Here is a 17,224-nt window from a genome sequence, read left to right as displayed (position 1 = left end):
CACTGCCATGGTGTCACAGTTTATAACTTATTAAGTTACAACCACCCAGACATTGAAAGACACGAGTCAGTACATTTATGTTGAAGAATCAGGGAGCATTCAAAGTTTCCTATGCAAACTAAAGGTTAGTACATGTCCAAATCATCACCCGAGAGCATGATGCTAAGTGCAAAGAGCTAAATCTGAACAACTGTCAGACCTGACCTGATGATGTCTTTTACTTGATGGGAAATTAAGTTATTAATCAATACTTGAAGTTTGTTTGCTTAACAATAAGAAAATATGAAAAAAAAAAAGGACGTAAAAAAAAACTGACCGGTTCCATTTAAGTACCCATCAATAAGATTGATGAGTTATATAAATCAGAGAATCATTGCTTAATATTTACTTAATTTTATTGAATGATCTCTGATATTCTGTATCTGAAGCATATCTGAATGTTTCTTTCCAAAGGCGGACTCCATGAATATTCTCTTGATTGTCCCAATACTGAAATAAAGGCTATGGATTCTGAATGATTAGCAAATGATTAACCGCAATCTAATCTCATTATTGAAAAGGAAATGCTGTTTCTTTACTTATAATGGTGCATATGTATCTTCATTTGTATAATATACATATAACTATGCGTGAAGTAAAATAAATTTTCATGTAAATTGTAAATCAAGTTCAATTAACTGAAGGATCTGATATGATGATGAATAGCTGGATCAGGTAGCTGAAATTTAGAAGAAAGAGATAGGCAACACAAAGGAAGACAAACATCTTGCAACTTTCTCTTTAACTTCACTTGTTGCTATGCTGATACACAACATAGAAACAGCTTCTTTCATATTTGCAGTTGAATTCCAAAGCAAAAGGTGTCAAAACTGTTTTTAAAAAGATAGATGAAGTTCAAACAAACATTTATGAGTGCTGATTATGAACGATGTTTGTCTTTGCTGCTGGTGAATTCCACATTCTTTCCTGCTCATGAAAGCTTCCTAGCACAGCGGACTGCCTGTGATCACCTAAGACCCTTGCAAAATGATCATAGTATGCCTGTGGATTAACATTTTCCAAAACAAGCACTTGCTTCCCTTGTTCTTTATCAATAATAATCTCTCCTATATTTGTTATGTCTCCATCTGCCAAGACCTTAAGAGGCTTCAACCTAAATGTCTGGTTCAAGTGTGGATTTGCAGCCAAGACTACTGCTCCAAGGATCTCTCCCAAAAATATATCCTGCAAAGATACAAAATTGTTGCAGTCAATCATTAAAAGTCCAAAACTTTATCAAATTCTCTTTAAATGTAAAAATCATTTTAAGCATTTCTATGTGTACATATCATCTCTGAAACATTTGTCCATCATCGGTTTCAACCTCTCTTTGGAAGAATGTAACACCCTTATAACTGAACTAAGACATCATAAGATATATGCCTGAACGTTTCTATTTACCATGTGATGATATCTATAATGTTCCTGTTCTAATTGCCAAAGTCTTGAGAGTAGACGTTGGACAAACAAAGCTTCAGGTGTCAGAGCTGTGAGATTCATCCTGTTAAGAATTGAGCTGAAGGAACTAACTCTTCTTTGCATTTGCAGTGGAACAAGCGTGATGTCCAGAGATGAAGTAAAAACTTCCTTTGCAGCTAAAGGATCAAGAAACATGTTAAATTCTGCATATTCATTGGAGGGAACAGTGAAAAGATTTCCTTTCCCATTGTCATTGACATAGGCTATGTGTCCTCCAACAATGTATACTCCCTGCATCAGAAGACATAAGTAGACAGTGTCATCATTTGGTCTAGGCTTGACGTTCCTGGCATAGGGCAGCAACGCTTGTGAAATAATGAAAATCAAAACAAGTATTTCTTACATGACAGTGCAATTCCCTTAGAGGTGCCTGCCTATGATTTACAACAGGACCATTTTGACATTGTTTACCTGAATCATTGAGCTTGCATTCTCTGACAAAATGATCTCTGCTAAGTTTGTCAAAGGTCCATTCATTAACAAAGTGATCTTTGATCCTGCATCCAAAGAGTCCACTATAGACTTCCAAACATCTAGCGCTGACGGTTGCCTAAGTTCAGGATGATCGGTATCTCTAGAAGCTCCAAACTTGACAGAGTTTTCTGCTGTGTATCTGAAAAAGTTATCAGAATGCCACATATGTTTAACCTTGTTTTCGCTTATGGATGTTTTGAAATCATTTATGTATATGGAATTGTTAATATAGTATTAGTTCGAATTCTATCAGTTCTTTTGAGGATTTCGTCTTGGATGCTACCTAAAGCTAATGCTTACACAACTGGTAGAGAAGGGGCCAAAGCATTTAAAATGTATTTTTCATATCCAATCATTCTACAAACTACACATATAAGAATGAAAATCTGAAGGCCAGGAATGTCACCTTCTTGGACTTCGAGGTAAGTCACGAGCAAGTCCATATAATGTGTCGGAGTCCAAGTAACCACCACTACCATGAGGGATAGCTTTCGAGTACTTGCAGTCTCCAATAGCAGAGAAAGCTGGATTGGCTTGCCCAACTGCAAATGCTTTACCAAGACCAACTGGAATGTCATCGCGGCCCATCATATGTAGTATATCATATACAACATCTATTGTTGCAGAAGTTGCCCAGCCAGTTGAGCAGATTAGTATTCCCTAGTTGAACATAGAAAAATCAAGCATGAGGAACTTGTGAGAATCCATAAAGATAGGGAATAATTAGGTGTCCTGTTCCATGTAAAGCCTGAACATTAGTAATGCTTAAATGTAACTTGTGGAACCTTGCCATATTTGTTCAATCCACAGTTACAGTTGCTTAACTTCATGAGATAGTAATCTAGCTTGGGATTTAGGCCTAGCAAATCCACCATAAACTACTGTACCTTGAGGTTGATTTGTTCCACAGGCAATTTGAGGAGATATAGAAGAGCTAGAAAGTCCCCTGCACTCATATCCATGTCAAAAACAACTGGTTTTCCACTCATCTTCTTTCCAAAATCTGGTTTATGAAGAACCTCCCTGTGGAAAAGATATTGTTTTCTGATATCAAACCTTCCAGTTTTCTCAGGGCTGTTTATAACCTACAATTAGCAGAGAGCATGAAACTATAATTCAGTTCCAAAAACATTGCACCAGCTTCATGACCACAGTCAATTACATTATCTGCACTTACTTTTATGTCAAGTAGAAAGCCTAATCTTAGAGAACAAGATATCATTCAGCATTTCCTGATTACTTGTCTGTGACTTTTAAGCATTGATTAAACAACAGAAGAAAAGGTGGTAAGGTGAAAACGTTTATAGGAACTTACTTACTCGGAGAAAGCTTTTATAAAATTCTTTCTGAAGTGAGCTCCCATTTTCATGGTTTGATTTAGCTTTCATTGCAGCAAGAACACGTACCGCATCCTCTCCAGTATCTTCTTTTGTGTAACCATCCTGTTAGGATTGTATAACTCTCTAAGAGAACGAAAGAACTTCATCAACATAGTTACTATTTCAAACCAGCTTCGAATATCTTTTAATGACAGAACCTGATCAGTCATGGTTGGACAAAATAAACTATATGCATACGTTGTTTCTTCTGAATTAAGTATTAATTCAACTTGCTTATGAACTAAGCATTAGGACCTAAGTATTATAATCAGCTATAGTCTGTATTGATGATACCTGACATTTCCCTTTTCCTTTCTGAAGGCAAAAACGATCTTGCATTCCCATTTGAACATGGCCACTATGCACCCCATTCTTGTCTACTTTAAACTTTGGCATTGAATTCCCTGTAATGAGCGGATTGGAGCCATCTGATATTCCATAAGGTTCATTAGAGGTAACCACTGAGATATTTATATATTGCATCTCAGCGAACTCATTTTCTCCATTGCTAGAGTTTCGCATTATAGATAATGCTACACCAACCAGAAAAGAGTCCCACATACAATATTGCTGCCAAAATTCATCAGTTTGGATGTCTTAGATGAATATATTCCACTAGATAAAAAGGGAAGCATGAACCAGAAAGGATTTCAAGAGAAATTACCTCATGGAATACATCACTTAACCAGGTATCGCGAATAATTTTTAAAGCTTGGAAGCAGTATTTTGCCTCATATGTATCCTGTCTCCTTTCAAACTCCGTGAAGAAACTCCTACTTAAAGGGATGGTATTTGTTGCATCCAGAGGAACGAGTGTGACTGGGATACCAGAATGGAACACCTGCTCAAAAGAAAAAGATCCAAATAACAAATACACTACTATGAGTTCATGAATACCAACCAGAAGTAACCATACATTACCTTGTAGGCAGCAAAAGGATCTGAAAATATATTGAACTCAGCGTATGGGTTGCTGTCTTGGGGATAGAGGTTACCAATATTAGGACACTCCCCTGAATTATCAGAGCTGTCATTCTTTGGACAGTTTGATCTAACAGAACCCCCCATGACATAAATGTGTTTAACATTTTTCTTCAAGTCAGGATTGCTCATGAGGAAGATGGCAAAGTTTGTATGTGCACCCAAAAGAAAGACAGTTGTAGGACCTGAAGAAATTGCATCTTTCATCACTTCTTGTGCTGTAGGTTGCTGGAGAGGAGTGTACCTCCTGCTACCCTATGCCATGTAGAGGAAGCCTGTCAGTAGGACTTGGAAACACATTTAAGCTTAATGAATTCAACCTCAAGCACCGTTCATATATCATTGTAAACCAAAACTAGAAGAGTAACATGAAAAGGTGTCATGATATCAGCTCCAATCAGTTACTAGAAGCAATTCGGTTTAATTTATCAAGGACCATACATTTAAGCTTAAAAAGTTGTTGTAAGATGATCAACAATGCCTAGACCAAGTCATTACTTATGGTTAATGTTGTTGCAACCAACATATGATTCAAGAAGCGGAAAAGGGGACCTGTGGAAGGAAAGCTTTTCTGAGGCCATAGTTAGAGTTGACATCAAGACGCCCTCTTCGTGCCACAGGTATTGCTTGTCTATATCTACATTCCCCAGCAGTTGACATTTCCTGCCACCACACAAAAATTGTTAAGCATACATGGTTTGCTTTTCTTCATTTTGTCAGCTCAACCTCCAAATAGTATTGCCAATTCAGTTTTCATGATGGACCAAAAGAATGATCATACCAATGGAGAGTCCAAAATTAAGTTTCATTGACAAAAAAAAAAAAAAAAAGCCTTGTCGACAACACATGGTACACTCTCATTGGTCCACTGAATATGCCTATGTTCAAAGTTTTAATGAAAGAGATGAACCTGGTCAATTATGGGTTGATATCCACCAACATTGGGAAGGATAGTACCATTGGCTAAAATGCCACCTTCACCTCCTACTCCCACAGGAATATCATCACGATCCATCATAAACAGAATATCGTATACATGATTGATGGCATGGCCAGCATCACTCCATCCATTTGCATTGATAGTAATTCCCTGCAATCAATAAATATTAATAATTAATAATATATCAATCGCGTGTGATTGAAATTATACAATATTAAATCAGATATATAATATTTTTCTAATCTCTCTTTTGCATACGGATAATGAATTATTAGAGTTAGATAAGCTTGCAATTGCTTTTAGTACCTTTGTTTTTTTATCTCTTTATAATATACTCAATTGGCTGATGTTGATATTGGAAAAAGAGAGGGAGCAAGAGCTCTTTTGGATAAACAATAAGCAACTATACTGCAGATTGATGGTGATATTCCAGAGAAAGAGAGCGAGAGAGAGAGAAACCTGCAAATGGAATTGAGTCCTGTCTTGCTTCAAGAGATAAAAGAGAGCAAAAACATCATCGGTATCAACATCTGTATCAACCAGGATCCGATGAGGCTGATGAAGATGATGATCAGGATCCACAAAGCTAACAAAAGCTCCTAGACCTCCAATCATGGCCACTACCCATACCACTCTCATTGCTCTGTAATATATTACTCACCAAAAACCAAAGGGAAAAAATCAATTACATCGTTCCATTAATCCCATGCAAACTTTGAAAAGAAGGTTGATCATATCTTAATTTCCTAGGAAAAAGAAAAACATAAAATTAAGCTAGCAATATGGTTCATTCCCATGCATATGCTCACCAACATGAACTAGTCATCAGAAATTCATGAACATAAAAATATATGTAAAGTAAATTCATTATCTTCAAAACTTATACTAAAAGGAGAAGAAGAGGAAGAGGAAGAAGAAGAACCTTTGAGAGAAGAGTCTTCTAACTTCATGATTCCATACAAAACCATACATAGTTTTACACTATATGGGTTGAATCAACTTATTGAATATTGTTAGTGGGAAAGGTATAAAAAGAAAACAAATAGGTTTAAATAATCTAGTGGGGTCAAAAGGAGGGCTTGAAAGAACCAACAGACAGAGAATAACGCATGAATATAGTGTAACGTATATGGAAACTAATGTAATGATAAATGATTTGCTCTCTCCATACATGGAAGCTTAGACTGTTTTCTAATAAAATTTCCCTATTCCTTTTCTCTTCTTTTTGAAAATGAATTATGGCTGATTATTTGCATACATATAGATATACCATATGTTGTACATCCCAAAAAAATATTCCAATATATATATTATGAAAAAGTTGCTTGCTATTTATGACAAGGAATTCCCAATTATATATTCAATTCCATAACTAACTAGAAGTAAATTTGGAAAGTAAATTAATAAATAGAGACCAAATATTCAACCAAAAAATGAAATGGTTAAGCAATGTTTCATGCAATGACTTGATTGTAAATCAACTTTAAATTTATTCATCACATGGGGAGTATTTGAGGGTAAAAAAGTTCATTAGTCGTAGGGATAAAAAATCTTTTCCTAGTGTAATTCTTTTGTGGGATAAAATAGAATGAAAAAAAGGAAATATAGGAATTTGATATTCCATCCTTTGAAAGTTGTGCACTAAAAGGAATTAATGCATTTGCATATCATTAAATTTTCTCCTCATTTTAACACTTTCATTCATGCATTCTATATTTAATTTGAAGGTAATACATGCATCCTTCTACCAAAGAGTTGGTTCCAATCCTCTTATCCAAATTCCCAAACATAAAACACTTTCATTCCATTTATTTTTTCTGATTTATTATTTGAGTTCAAGGCTCTTTCTCCTTTTTTACGCTTTCTATCTATATAAGTAAAAGCAATGAATGATAAGTAAAAAATTACTTGCCATAAGCATACCCTAAAATATAAATTATTATGATAAATAAATTCAAAATTAAATTTTTATCTATTAATGCCACGGTCTAAAATCGAGACATTACGCTATCATAATTATTTTTTATTAAATACTCACAAAATTATTATGTTTGAAAATAAAAATTTACCAATGGAAAGCAGCCACATGAACACAATGGAGTGTCACTGTGGAAGAAAAACCCCACAACCAAATCCAAAGATCCCATTATTTTATGGTTTTTCAAATTCCCAACAGACCTTGAGCTTTGGGCCCCAATATTTGAATCCTCAAAACGAGCCTTTTTTTTATTCCCTCTTCAAAAAATCCCTCCTTTCTTCACAGCTTTTTTTATCAGTCTATCTCCGTATCTTGTTTCTCCACCATAAGAACCCTAGCCTTCAAAATCCAAACCCTATCTCTAATACTCCCAAAGATGGCCAAAAAGAAACAGTCCCGTCAAGCCAAAGACCACAAACAACAAAACCAATCTCAAGAAACACATGACCCTGTTAAAGATTCAACCTTTACAGAATCTTACAACCCTTTGAGTCGCCAATCTTCCATGGAAGATCCTAATGGGAAGCTTCAAAATCTTAAGTCTCTGAACGCTTTGCTTCTCAAAGAGGCGGTTGAAAAGAGGCAACAGATTGAATCCTTGGTTCACGCCAATGAAGCCCTTCAGGCTGAGTTGAGTGAAAGGAAGGGACTTGACGGTGAGGAGAGTGAGAAAAATGTGAGCTTGGAGTTTCAACATGGATTGCTTTGGGTTTATATGAATGCCCAAATGAGGGAAATGGGTGCTGGGAGTGAAAGGGAGATTGGGGAGTTGAAGACTAAGGTGAATGGACTAATGGGTAGTCTTGAAAATGAGAGTCAAAGGTTGAGTTTGGCTTGCAGAGAGAGAGATTTAGCAAGGTATGATTTTGAGTTACAGGTTAAGGAGAGTAGTTTGATGAAAGAGAAATTGATGAAAATGGAGAAAAAGGAGAGAAAGTTTGTGGAAGAGATAGAGAAACTGAAAGTGGGATATGATAGGTTGGTTGGGGAGAAAGAGGAGTTGGAGAAAGTGAAGAGTTCGGTGGTGAAGGACAGAGATGTATTGGACAAAAACATGCAGGATATGGTGAAGAAAGTTGAGAGTTTGAGAAGAGAAATAGAAGCGGTTGTGAGGGAGAGGAAAGAGATTGAGATGGAGAAAAATGAGCAAAGAGTGAATATTGATCAGATGGAAAAGGAAGTACGGCAAATGAGTGAGGTTATAATGAGTTTGAGGAAAGAAGAGGGGATTTTGCGGTCTAAAGTTTTTGAGTTGGAAAAGAATTGTGGTGAGGCTATGGATAGGGAGGCTGAACGGGCAATAGAGATTGGTGCATTGGTGGAAGAAAAAAGAGCAAAAGAAAGGAGTATTGAGAGGTTAAGGGAGGAAAAGGATTCAGTCTCAAAATTGTTGGAAATGACAATGGTGGAGTCGGATGATATGCAGAGAAGAATTGAGTTGTTGTTGGGGGAAAGTGATATAACTAGAAGGGTTTTGGAAATGAAGGAGAAGGAATTAAACGATCTGCAGAAGAAGATTGAGGAATTGGTTGGAGACAAAATTGAGATTGAAAAGGTCAAAACTAGTTGTGAGAATGAAAATGCTGAGTTGCGCAACAAAGTGAGTGAGCTGAGGAATGTTGTGAATAGGGTGCAAGAGGCATGCGAGGATCATGAAAAGGAGAACAAAGAATTGATTTCTGAAGTTAGCCACTTTAGAGATTCATTTGATCAAGTAACACTTGAGAGGGACAATGCATTGAAAGGATTGGATGAGGAAAAGCAGAATGGTGTTAACTTGAGAACGAAGGTTTCGGAATTGCAGAAGATGCTTGAGAAAACTGCGGAAGAGCTGGCACAGAAGACGGCTGAGTGGCAGAACCTAATCAAGGAAAAGCAGGAGATGGAGAGTCACTTTGGATCAATGAGTGAAGACAAAGATAAGTTGCAAAAGGATCTTTTGGAGGCCTCGAGAAGTATCAATGATTTGAGGGTTAAAATGGAATCAACCAGCATTAATTATGAGCGAGCATTGACTCTGTTGAAGAACACTGCTACACTGTTATGTCAATCTAAAAATGAAAATGATCAAAAGGTGAAGGAAGAAGCTGCTATTACTGAAAAGAAGCTTGAAGATGAAATTCAGCCATATGCAGCAGAATTGGAGGCAATCAAACAAGCATTTAAGAATAAAGAGACAACAGCTCAAGACTTGAAGCAGAAAGTTGAGTTCATGGAGATAGGTATGGTGGAAGCACGAAAGAAAGAGAGTTTCTGGACTTTGGTATCCTCAGCAACAACCCTTTTGGCAGCAATATCTGTCGCATATGCTGCAAGAGGACGTTGAGTCCTTTGGTTTATTGGTTAATTTTGTTTTAGCACAAGTTGTTTTTGCTTCTAGGATTAACTGAGAAAACTCAATGTGACAACATGCTATGTTGCTACTTTTGAACTGCAACTAAGAGATAAATAATGCTTTTTGGATAAGGCAAGACTCATAACCTCAGACTCAGAGGATGCCTTTTAACTGCTTTATGAGCATGATTCCTATCTGTTATGCTTCATACTTTAGAGGTGATATTGGTCTGCTGTCTGCATATTTGTTACTCTGTTTCTCTTAATCTTTGTTTGTGGAAAGTTAAAAAACCAAAAATGCATGCTAAATCAAGTGAGCCAAATTGATGGTTGATGATATCAAATTAGTTAATATGAAGCAAAAGGTTTTCATCTTCATGAAGTATTGCTTTCCTAGGAGACTTGTTCCTGCTTGTTTTGATTAAGGTAGTTAGACTTTTAGATTTTAGGAGTTGAACCCTTTTTGAATTCATTGTACCTGGTTCTACACATCCAATCAATTAGGTGCATAGGCAATTATTGTTTGGGACAATCATATGGTAAGACAGATGAATTACATCGCCCAAATAAATTTGTCAGCATCTCAGGAAAATTAAATTAAGCATCAATTTTAATGAGTTCCCATAATATGGTTCATGATTATGTTTGTTCTTTTGTGCCATTACACCAAGGTCCAGTTAATCTGTTGCAGCAGGTTTTATGCCCTCTGGAAGAACAATTTAAGCTGCAGCATCTACAACCTTGTTACTTAATAGGTCATCTAAGTAGTTTTTCTATGGAATTGATACTGGATCTTTACTTAAGATTTTATGGTCATATGAGAAGATCACTTACTCTTAATTGTGCTCAAAGATTAAGCATGATGTTTCCACTATTTGATTTTAGATAAAAGATAATAAACTTTCGCTTCATCTGCTCATTTTAATCTTTCAAGTTGCACTTGCATCTGTATATTTGCTTCACATATTCAACTGATATATTAGGGAAAGGCAACATGCAAAACAAAGATTGAAGCAAAAGGAAAGGCTCCATTAGGTTCTAAAAAAGGAAAAAAATTGCAAACTTAAGAATTACAGAGCAGATAGTAGCTGTTATTTCCTTTTTGGCTGTAACAAAATGATGCAGACATGCAGGGTTGTGTGTAGCTATTCAAAAACAAGTCATATAGACCACAAAGTCTCAACATTCAGAGCTTGAGAAGGTATGCAATGACAAAACTTGAGTATGAGCTGGCTATTGGCACCAATTAGTAGGTAAGTTTTGGAGGTGACATTGACATCATGCAGAAACTTGGTATTAGAAATCTGATTTTACCCAACACCCTTTTTGCAGCAATCTCAAATTATGCCCACCTATATCTTGAGAAGGATAATGCAGTTAACCCTGCCAAAACCACTGCCACAATGTCATCTGACTCTTGTTTGTGGCACTGGCGAGTGTGTTAAGAGTCCATCAACTTTCTTCTATGGCCATCATAAAGGCATGATTCTGTAATAATTTGACTGGACATCCGGTAGTCCCTCCTTTCGTTTTCGGATTATTCAAACCAACATTTCCGTAAATCTCTCAATGTAAATAGTGAAAATGCAAGGAATTTGGGAATGGGATGGGAGACCATGATCCTAAGATTTGACATTTTTATATTCTGATACATGGTATCGTCCAGGTTGGAAAAAGGGTTTGACTTTAGAAAGGGGAAAGAGGTGAAAAAGGCTTTTGAATGTTGGGGAAGCTTTAAAATGTTTTCGAGTTATAGTGTCTTCCAGAGCCTTAACAGTTACACCATCTTAATCAGCTTGAATTCACATGCGGCAGACGCAATCCTAGTCAGAGAGCACATGATTAGAAACAAAACAATCCCATATGTTGTTTGAAATCATGAAAAATATATAGAATAGATTAAGCAGGAATGCAGAGTAGACCAGATATAATGTTTCTTCCAGCTGAGTAATTTATGCATGCTAGTCTCATTGTCTTTTAGTTGGTCCACACAAGTCAATTAGACAAGGCTTGATGTCTTCATCAAGGGCTTAGCTGTTCTTTAACATTATGCTAATATTCTTTTAGCACCATGAAAGCAAATCCTAACAGCTTACAAAAGGATGGTGTGTGCCTCTCAAGTGGTCCCCTTGAATGCATTTAAAATGCAACCACCATTCTATAGTTTTCTCCCTTTCCAAACAAGCCAATTTCTGTATTTTATCCAGTCTTATGCTCCAAAATTACTCTTCCATTTCATCTATTCAAGAAATGACAAGAATGCATCAAATCAATCTCAATCCATGGCCAAAAAATGGACTGCTAGAATTTGGTTCCAATCATTTATCAAAGTGTTAAGAGTGCCCTTTTGTCCTGGCTGGATTTAATGGATGACATGGCCGCACGTTTTGATTCCTCATTCAGTTGTCTCCCAAAATTATCTTCTGGGGAGAAAATTTTGGCAGATATTGTTTTTTTTAGGTGTCCATGCTAATCAATCATCAATCATTCAAACAAAGGTTAATCCAGCTTTTTTAGGATTAAACATATAGATAAGCCAAAAAGCTGTGGAGTCATTGTTTACGCAAACCCTGGATAGACCATACACAACCCATGAATAAGAAGCTTGCAGCTCAACACAACCTGATCCTTCACCCCACAAGAAAACATAAATTCAGTGTCATGGAATCTGCAATGCCCCCTGCCACCAGAAGGTTCCAGGAAACCAGTAACTTCGAAGCAATATGAGTGATCAAGGATCTACCTGCTTGAGTTTGATTTGTCTGTGATAAAATATAAACAACAGGCATTTCATAAGCCAGAAATCTCTAATTCAAAATTTCTCAAATCTTATATAACATAGTTGTATTTACACTTGTCCAGAAGTGTCAAACAATAGAGCAAACCGAATACCAAAATTTAAAATGGAGAAAAAGAAAAACTAAAAACCGCAATAAGCAAACATCTTTATATATACTAACACATATGTATAAACATACAGGGTTACAACACCATGGAACCTTTCTAATCCATGTTCTAAAATTAGCTTATATAACATTAGCCAGGCACCAATCCCTTGATTGGGTACCAAATGTTATCGATATATTTCCTGTCTTCTTCACCTTTGTGGTAAGAAGCCAGAATTTGTAATTCTTAAAATTTAGTGGTCTGCTAAACATGACCACCACAGGAGCTTCATCAAACTATAACACCCCAAGTCCAGGTGATTGAATGCAGACCAGAACACATCCTGATCCAGCTACGTGCTGAAATACCTCTTCTTCACCAGATAAACCAAGGCCGGTACTCTATAAATCAGGGAAAAAGCAGAGCCCAAGAAAGCCAGCTAGCAATAATGCCATGATTAATGCGACAGTAAGTAGTAATACTACACAATCATACACTGCAAACTTCTTAATTACCACAAGTGGAATGTCAAGCTCCTGTCATTTATGGCTGCCTGTAGGTAAAGTTAATCCTATTAACAGTTAGAACTCACAAATTTACTTATCTCACCCATAACAGTATGGAAGTGATTGTTGTTCGGTAACAAGTAGAAACCAATTGTTGCCTGGTCCAAATATAAAAGTTTAACCTCTTGGCCAGCCTTTTTGAGCCCTTCAACATAAGCCAATTGCCAATCCTGAACAAGGTCCAAGCCAGCAACCACTACTAGACTCTTTGGAAATTTGATTCCTTCAAGACTTTTACCATTAGGACCAAATGGATTACATGCAGGATGATCCCTGTCTTCTCCCTCGGGGAGAAAAGCTCTCCAGTACCAGTCCCGGTCTTGTAGAGTAACAAAATATTTCCCATCTAAACGCTTTTCAGATTCAGTTCTTTCTTGTCCACCAAACATTGGATTGAGCAATATATTTCCCAATACATCAATTCCTGATTCTACAGCTCGATCTGCGACATGGTGTACAATGTTACCACCAGAGCTATCCCCAGCCAAGTATATATGAACCTTTGAATCTTTCTGACTTTGAAGCCATGATCTAGAGTTAACCCACTTAAGAGCAGTCCACCCATCATCATAAGCACATGGATATCTATTTTCAGGTGCACGCCGATAATTCACAGAGACCACAACAGCCTTACAAACACCTACCAATCGGCGACATAGAGTGTCATATATTGCACTATTTGCCGAGGAATGTGCAAAACTTCCACCATGAAAGAAAATTATAACAGGGACAACCTCAGCCGTAACAGGCTTCTCAAGCTCAACAATGTTTGGCTGAGGCTCTTCAGCAGTCGCTGGTCTATAAATCCGACTAAAAAGGCTCGTGCTACGATCAATGATGACATCAAATGAGAAAACCCCATCAACTGGGTTCGCATTAGCAGGGACTTTCCGATCAAGAAATTCTGCCAAGTGACGTTTGAAAGTGCCATCAGGTCGACGAAGAAGATTGTAAGCCAACTTATAAGTGGAGATGAGGACCCATGTATTTAGGGGAACCACCATCTAACAGAGACAAAGGTAAAGAGAAAAAAAAAATCAAAAAAGAGCTTCATCTTGCCAAGAAACAAAGTGCAGTAGATATACATACAGCGACGAAGTCCTCATGAAATCATATCTAAAACAAAGAAGATTTTACACTACCAATTTTTATTACCAGTCTAAAGTCACTAAATAAATGAACAGAAAACCCTAGAGACCCCAGAAATTAACTGTACTCTCTTTGTCAAGATACACCAAAATTAGTAAGAATATGCTCTGATGCTAATAAGCAATGCAAAATTTAGCCATGTTTAACTCCATAAACTTCACAAAATATTCAAGTCAAATGTTATCCTCCGAAGTAAGGTGATCCAAACCAACAACTAATTGAAAAATCCTCCACTAACTTATATGATCTTGGAAATCCAATCAAACCCTCCAAATAAAACCACTCCAAAGACTGAACTGAAATCAGAGAAAATTCCAACTTTCTTGGACAAACAAAAAAGAAGAGCTCCAAACCCAAATCACAAAAAAAAAAAAAAACCAAAAACAATCAGCCAGTATGATGTTGAAGCTCAACAGTCAAACTAAATTGCTCCATACCCCAGAACCAGCAAAAGAATCAACTTCCAATAACCCAAAACACAAAAATTAAAAAAAAAATCTCCAGTAAAAAAATATTTGATAACACTACCAGCTGTAAACAAGAATCAGCTAAAACTTAGCTTTATTCAACCCCCAAAAAAACCGAAAATAAATAAAAAAATCCATAAAAATAAACCATCTTTGACAACCCAATTATAGAAAGAAATGAAACAAATTGAAAAAGGAAATAAAAGAAGGAAAAAAAAGATTGTACCTTGCACTCATTGAGGTTGACTTCATTACTTCCAGCCATTTCCCCTTCTTTAAAGACTTGAAAACAAAACCCAAAAGCTCAAGACAGATCCTTTTGAAGAACAACCCCAAAACACACAATTCATATCACAACCCAAAATCCAAAATAACCCAAACCAACAGTTTTTCTCTTCCTAATATCCCTCCTTTTTCTCTTCTTTTTTGCTTTTTATTTTTCTTTTCCTGTTCAAGACATTATCAAGTTCAAAACAATATTTTTTTGGGCTTAATAATCACTTCAAACGAAAACAGAGAGAGAGAGAGAGAGTAAACGATAAAATGATAAAATCTCACTGCAATAAAACAGAGAGGGGGCTGTATGCGTGTTGTGTGGAGTGGGTGAAGGATTGGAAATAGGTGCGCACGTTAGAAAATACGTATAGGGAGATGCTAAAATACCCATGAAGTGAATGTAGACATCAGAGGCGACAAAGTGAGCTGCCGAAAGATAACTGTTCTGTGGGTCCTTTTAGATGTAAATTTAATTATATATTATTTTTTGCATAATTGTTTTTATTATTTTTTATTTTGCTCATTAAAAAAATTTAAATTATAATTTCACTACTCAAATTTAAAAATAAATATAAAAAATAGATTTACAATTTTCATTTTAGATACATAATTTTGAAATTCACACATAAACAAATTCAATCAATCTGCACCAAAAACAAAAAGAGCAGACTTTATTTACATATTTCATGATTTCAATTTATTTTTACATTGTGTTTTATGGTATTTGTCTTAATTAATATCAAGTGAATAATTTTTATTTTCACGATAATTAGATTATTAATTTTATTTAGTAAAATTAAATATATTTTGCTAATTTTATTGAAAAAAATTAACAATTTTAATTTTTCAAGAATATAAATTATTTACAAGATATTAATTGAGAAAAATATACAACTGAAAAATTAAAATTATAAAAAAATATAAGTGTAATTTATAGAAATAAAATTACATATTTTTTAATCTAAATTTATGTTAATAATTAAATTAAATTATTTTGAAGTAAATAAATTGGATTGCACTGATTTTATTTTGGCTGCACTCTTACCGACCAAACAAACTCATACTAATAAATAGGAAGTTAATGATAACTAAAATAAATAAATAAATTATTTTTATTTTATTTGGACAAAGAAACAAAACTGGGAACGGAGGGGACAAAAGCTACCGTGCGTGCGGCCGACGCCAGGTCACGTGAGGACAAACGGAGTCCGTCAGATCTCAATTCAAGGACGTTCGTCAAATGGCGATTACGCCCCGGTTCAAGACAGGAAACCACGGGAATGCCACTGAATACGGAAAGGAATACCGTTTCGTTTTGTAGCGTTTGTCGTTTTCAAAGTGAGGGGGCTTCCTCCTCATGGTCATAGATGGATGTGATCACGATTCATGCGCGCATTACCAGCCGAACCTCCCCGAGGCCCCATCCCAAATTTAAGCGGATTTGTACAAATCTTTGAGAAACTTTGCTTTCTTGTGTGGTGGAGTTTAAATAGGATCAATTTTAATTTTTTTTTAAAATTTGATTTGATTTAATTAAATTTTAATTCAAATAATTTATTATATAACTTTATTATTAAATTTGAATAATTGATCTAAATTTGAATGCAAGCTTAACATCATCGACTATCAATGCTATCAATATTTTCAATAAGTGTCATTTTTTTTATTTTTTTTATTTAAAGTCAAATATATGGAAATCAATACTTTTTGTACACCTCTGTAAAGCAATTTTCAAGTTGGAAAATACCCACCTTGTTCTTTTCATGTGGATTTGATTAAATTTGGGGTGATAAGTTTTTGGTGCTTTTCCTACCCTTTTTTGTTTGTTGTCACTTGCAAACAAATAGTAACCCCATTTTATTTTTACTATACCTTTTTTAGTAACTTTAGCTCAACACAATCATTTTTCAAGTTGCTCTCTCACCTTATAGCTACAAATCAAAACATTTAGATACTCATGCTCATACTCGTGCATCTACCCTTTTAGCCACTCTTTATGTTATTATTGAGATTAAAATTAGAAGGTGTTTCGTTTTAAGGATATAATCAAGTCGAGTCAAGATAATATAGCATTCTGCTCAAATTCGACCGAATTGAAAAAATTAAAATAAAAAAATAATAATTGAATTGTCCAACTCTAATTTTACTAAATTTAAGAAATTTATATATATAAATTTATACATATTATAAAATTATCTTTTCGATAATCACGTTTTTTTGTTCTATACATCAAACGCAGCTTCAGAAAGGAATCGGGATTCTCTCTTATCCATCCA

The 17,224-nt window shown here is 35.5% G+C and overlaps 3 protein-coding genes across 3 annotated transcripts; 1 reads left to right on the top strand and 2 right to left on the bottom strand.

Moving 5' to 3' along the window:
* Nucleotides 1-906: 906 nt before the first annotated feature.
* LOC110415774 (nucleoside hydrolase 3-like) lies at nucleotides 907-6,264 on the bottom strand. The gene is made up of 13 exons (XM_089783437.1): nucleotides 6,215-6,264; nucleotides 5,752-5,935; nucleotides 5,263-5,442; nucleotides 4,905-5,015; nucleotides 4,293-4,607; nucleotides 4,036-4,212; nucleotides 3,666-3,941; nucleotides 3,312-3,434; nucleotides 2,880-3,077; nucleotides 2,399-2,652; nucleotides 1,930-2,131; nucleotides 1,441-1,749; nucleotides 907-1,224 (listed from the first exon to the last, which is right to left on the bottom strand). Exons 1-13 carry the CDS (start codon nucleotides 6,262-6,264, stop codon nucleotides 907-909), a joined length of 2,697 nt encoding a protein of 898 aa, XP_089639563.1.
* Nucleotides 6,265-7,492: 1,228 nt separating this feature from the next.
* On the top strand, nucleotides 7,493-9,701 carry LOC110415233 (uncharacterized). The gene has a single exon (XM_021426818.1). It carries the CDS (start codon nucleotides 7,647-7,649, stop codon nucleotides 9,594-9,596), a length of 1,950 nt encoding a protein of 649 aa, XP_021282493.1. The 5' UTR covers nucleotides 7,493-7,646; the 3' UTR covers nucleotides 9,597-9,701.
* A 2,709-nt stretch (nucleotides 9,702-12,410) lies between these two features.
* Nucleotides 12,411-15,253, bottom strand: LOC110415686 (gibberellin receptor GID1C-like). The gene is made up of 2 exons (XM_021427379.2): nucleotides 14,899-15,253; nucleotides 12,411-14,060 (listed from the first exon to the last, which is right to left on the bottom strand). The coding sequence occupies exons 1-2, from the start codon at nucleotides 14,935-14,937 to the stop codon at nucleotides 13,065-13,067; spliced, it is 1,035 nt and encodes a 344-aa protein (XP_021283054.1). The 5' UTR covers nucleotides 14,938-15,253; the 3' UTR covers nucleotides 12,411-13,064.
* Between the last annotated feature and the right edge of the window lie 1,971 nt (nucleotides 15,254-17,224).

This window comes from Theobroma umbraticum, unplaced genomic scaffold, assembly GCF_002168275.2.
Source record: "Theobroma umbraticum cultivar Fairchild unplaced genomic scaffold, ASM216827v3 scaffold_147.0, whole genome shotgun sequence".
Taxonomy (NCBI): domain Eukaryota; kingdom Viridiplantae; phylum Streptophyta; class Magnoliopsida; order Malvales; family Malvaceae; genus Theobroma; species Theobroma umbraticum.
This window is presented reverse-complemented; position numbering and strand designations above follow the sequence as displayed.

Coding starts and splice junctions, on each gene's coding strand:
- LOC110415774 (XM_089783437.1), bottom strand. CDS start 6,264: ATGTATGGTTTTGTATGGAATCATGAAGTTAGAAGACTCTTCTCTCAA. Junction 5,016..5,262: donor ATCAACCCATAATTGACCAG/GTTCATCTCTTT, acceptor GTGTGGTGGCAG/GAAATGTCAACTGCTGGGGA. Junction 1,225..1,440: donor ATTATAGATATCATCACATG/GTAAATAGAAAC, acceptor GTATCTTTGCAG/GATATATTTTTGGGAGAGAT.
- LOC110415233 (XM_021426818.1), top strand. CDS start 7,647: ATGGCCAAAAAGAAACAGTCCCGTCAAGCCAAAGACCACAAACAACAA.
- LOC110415686 (XM_021427379.2), bottom strand. CDS start 14,937: ATGGCTGGAAGTAATGAAGTCAACCTCAATGAGTGCAAG. Junction 14,061..14,898: donor TCAACCTCAATGAGTGCAAG/GTACAATCTTTT, acceptor TGTCTCTGTTAG/ATGGTGGTTCCCCTAAATAC.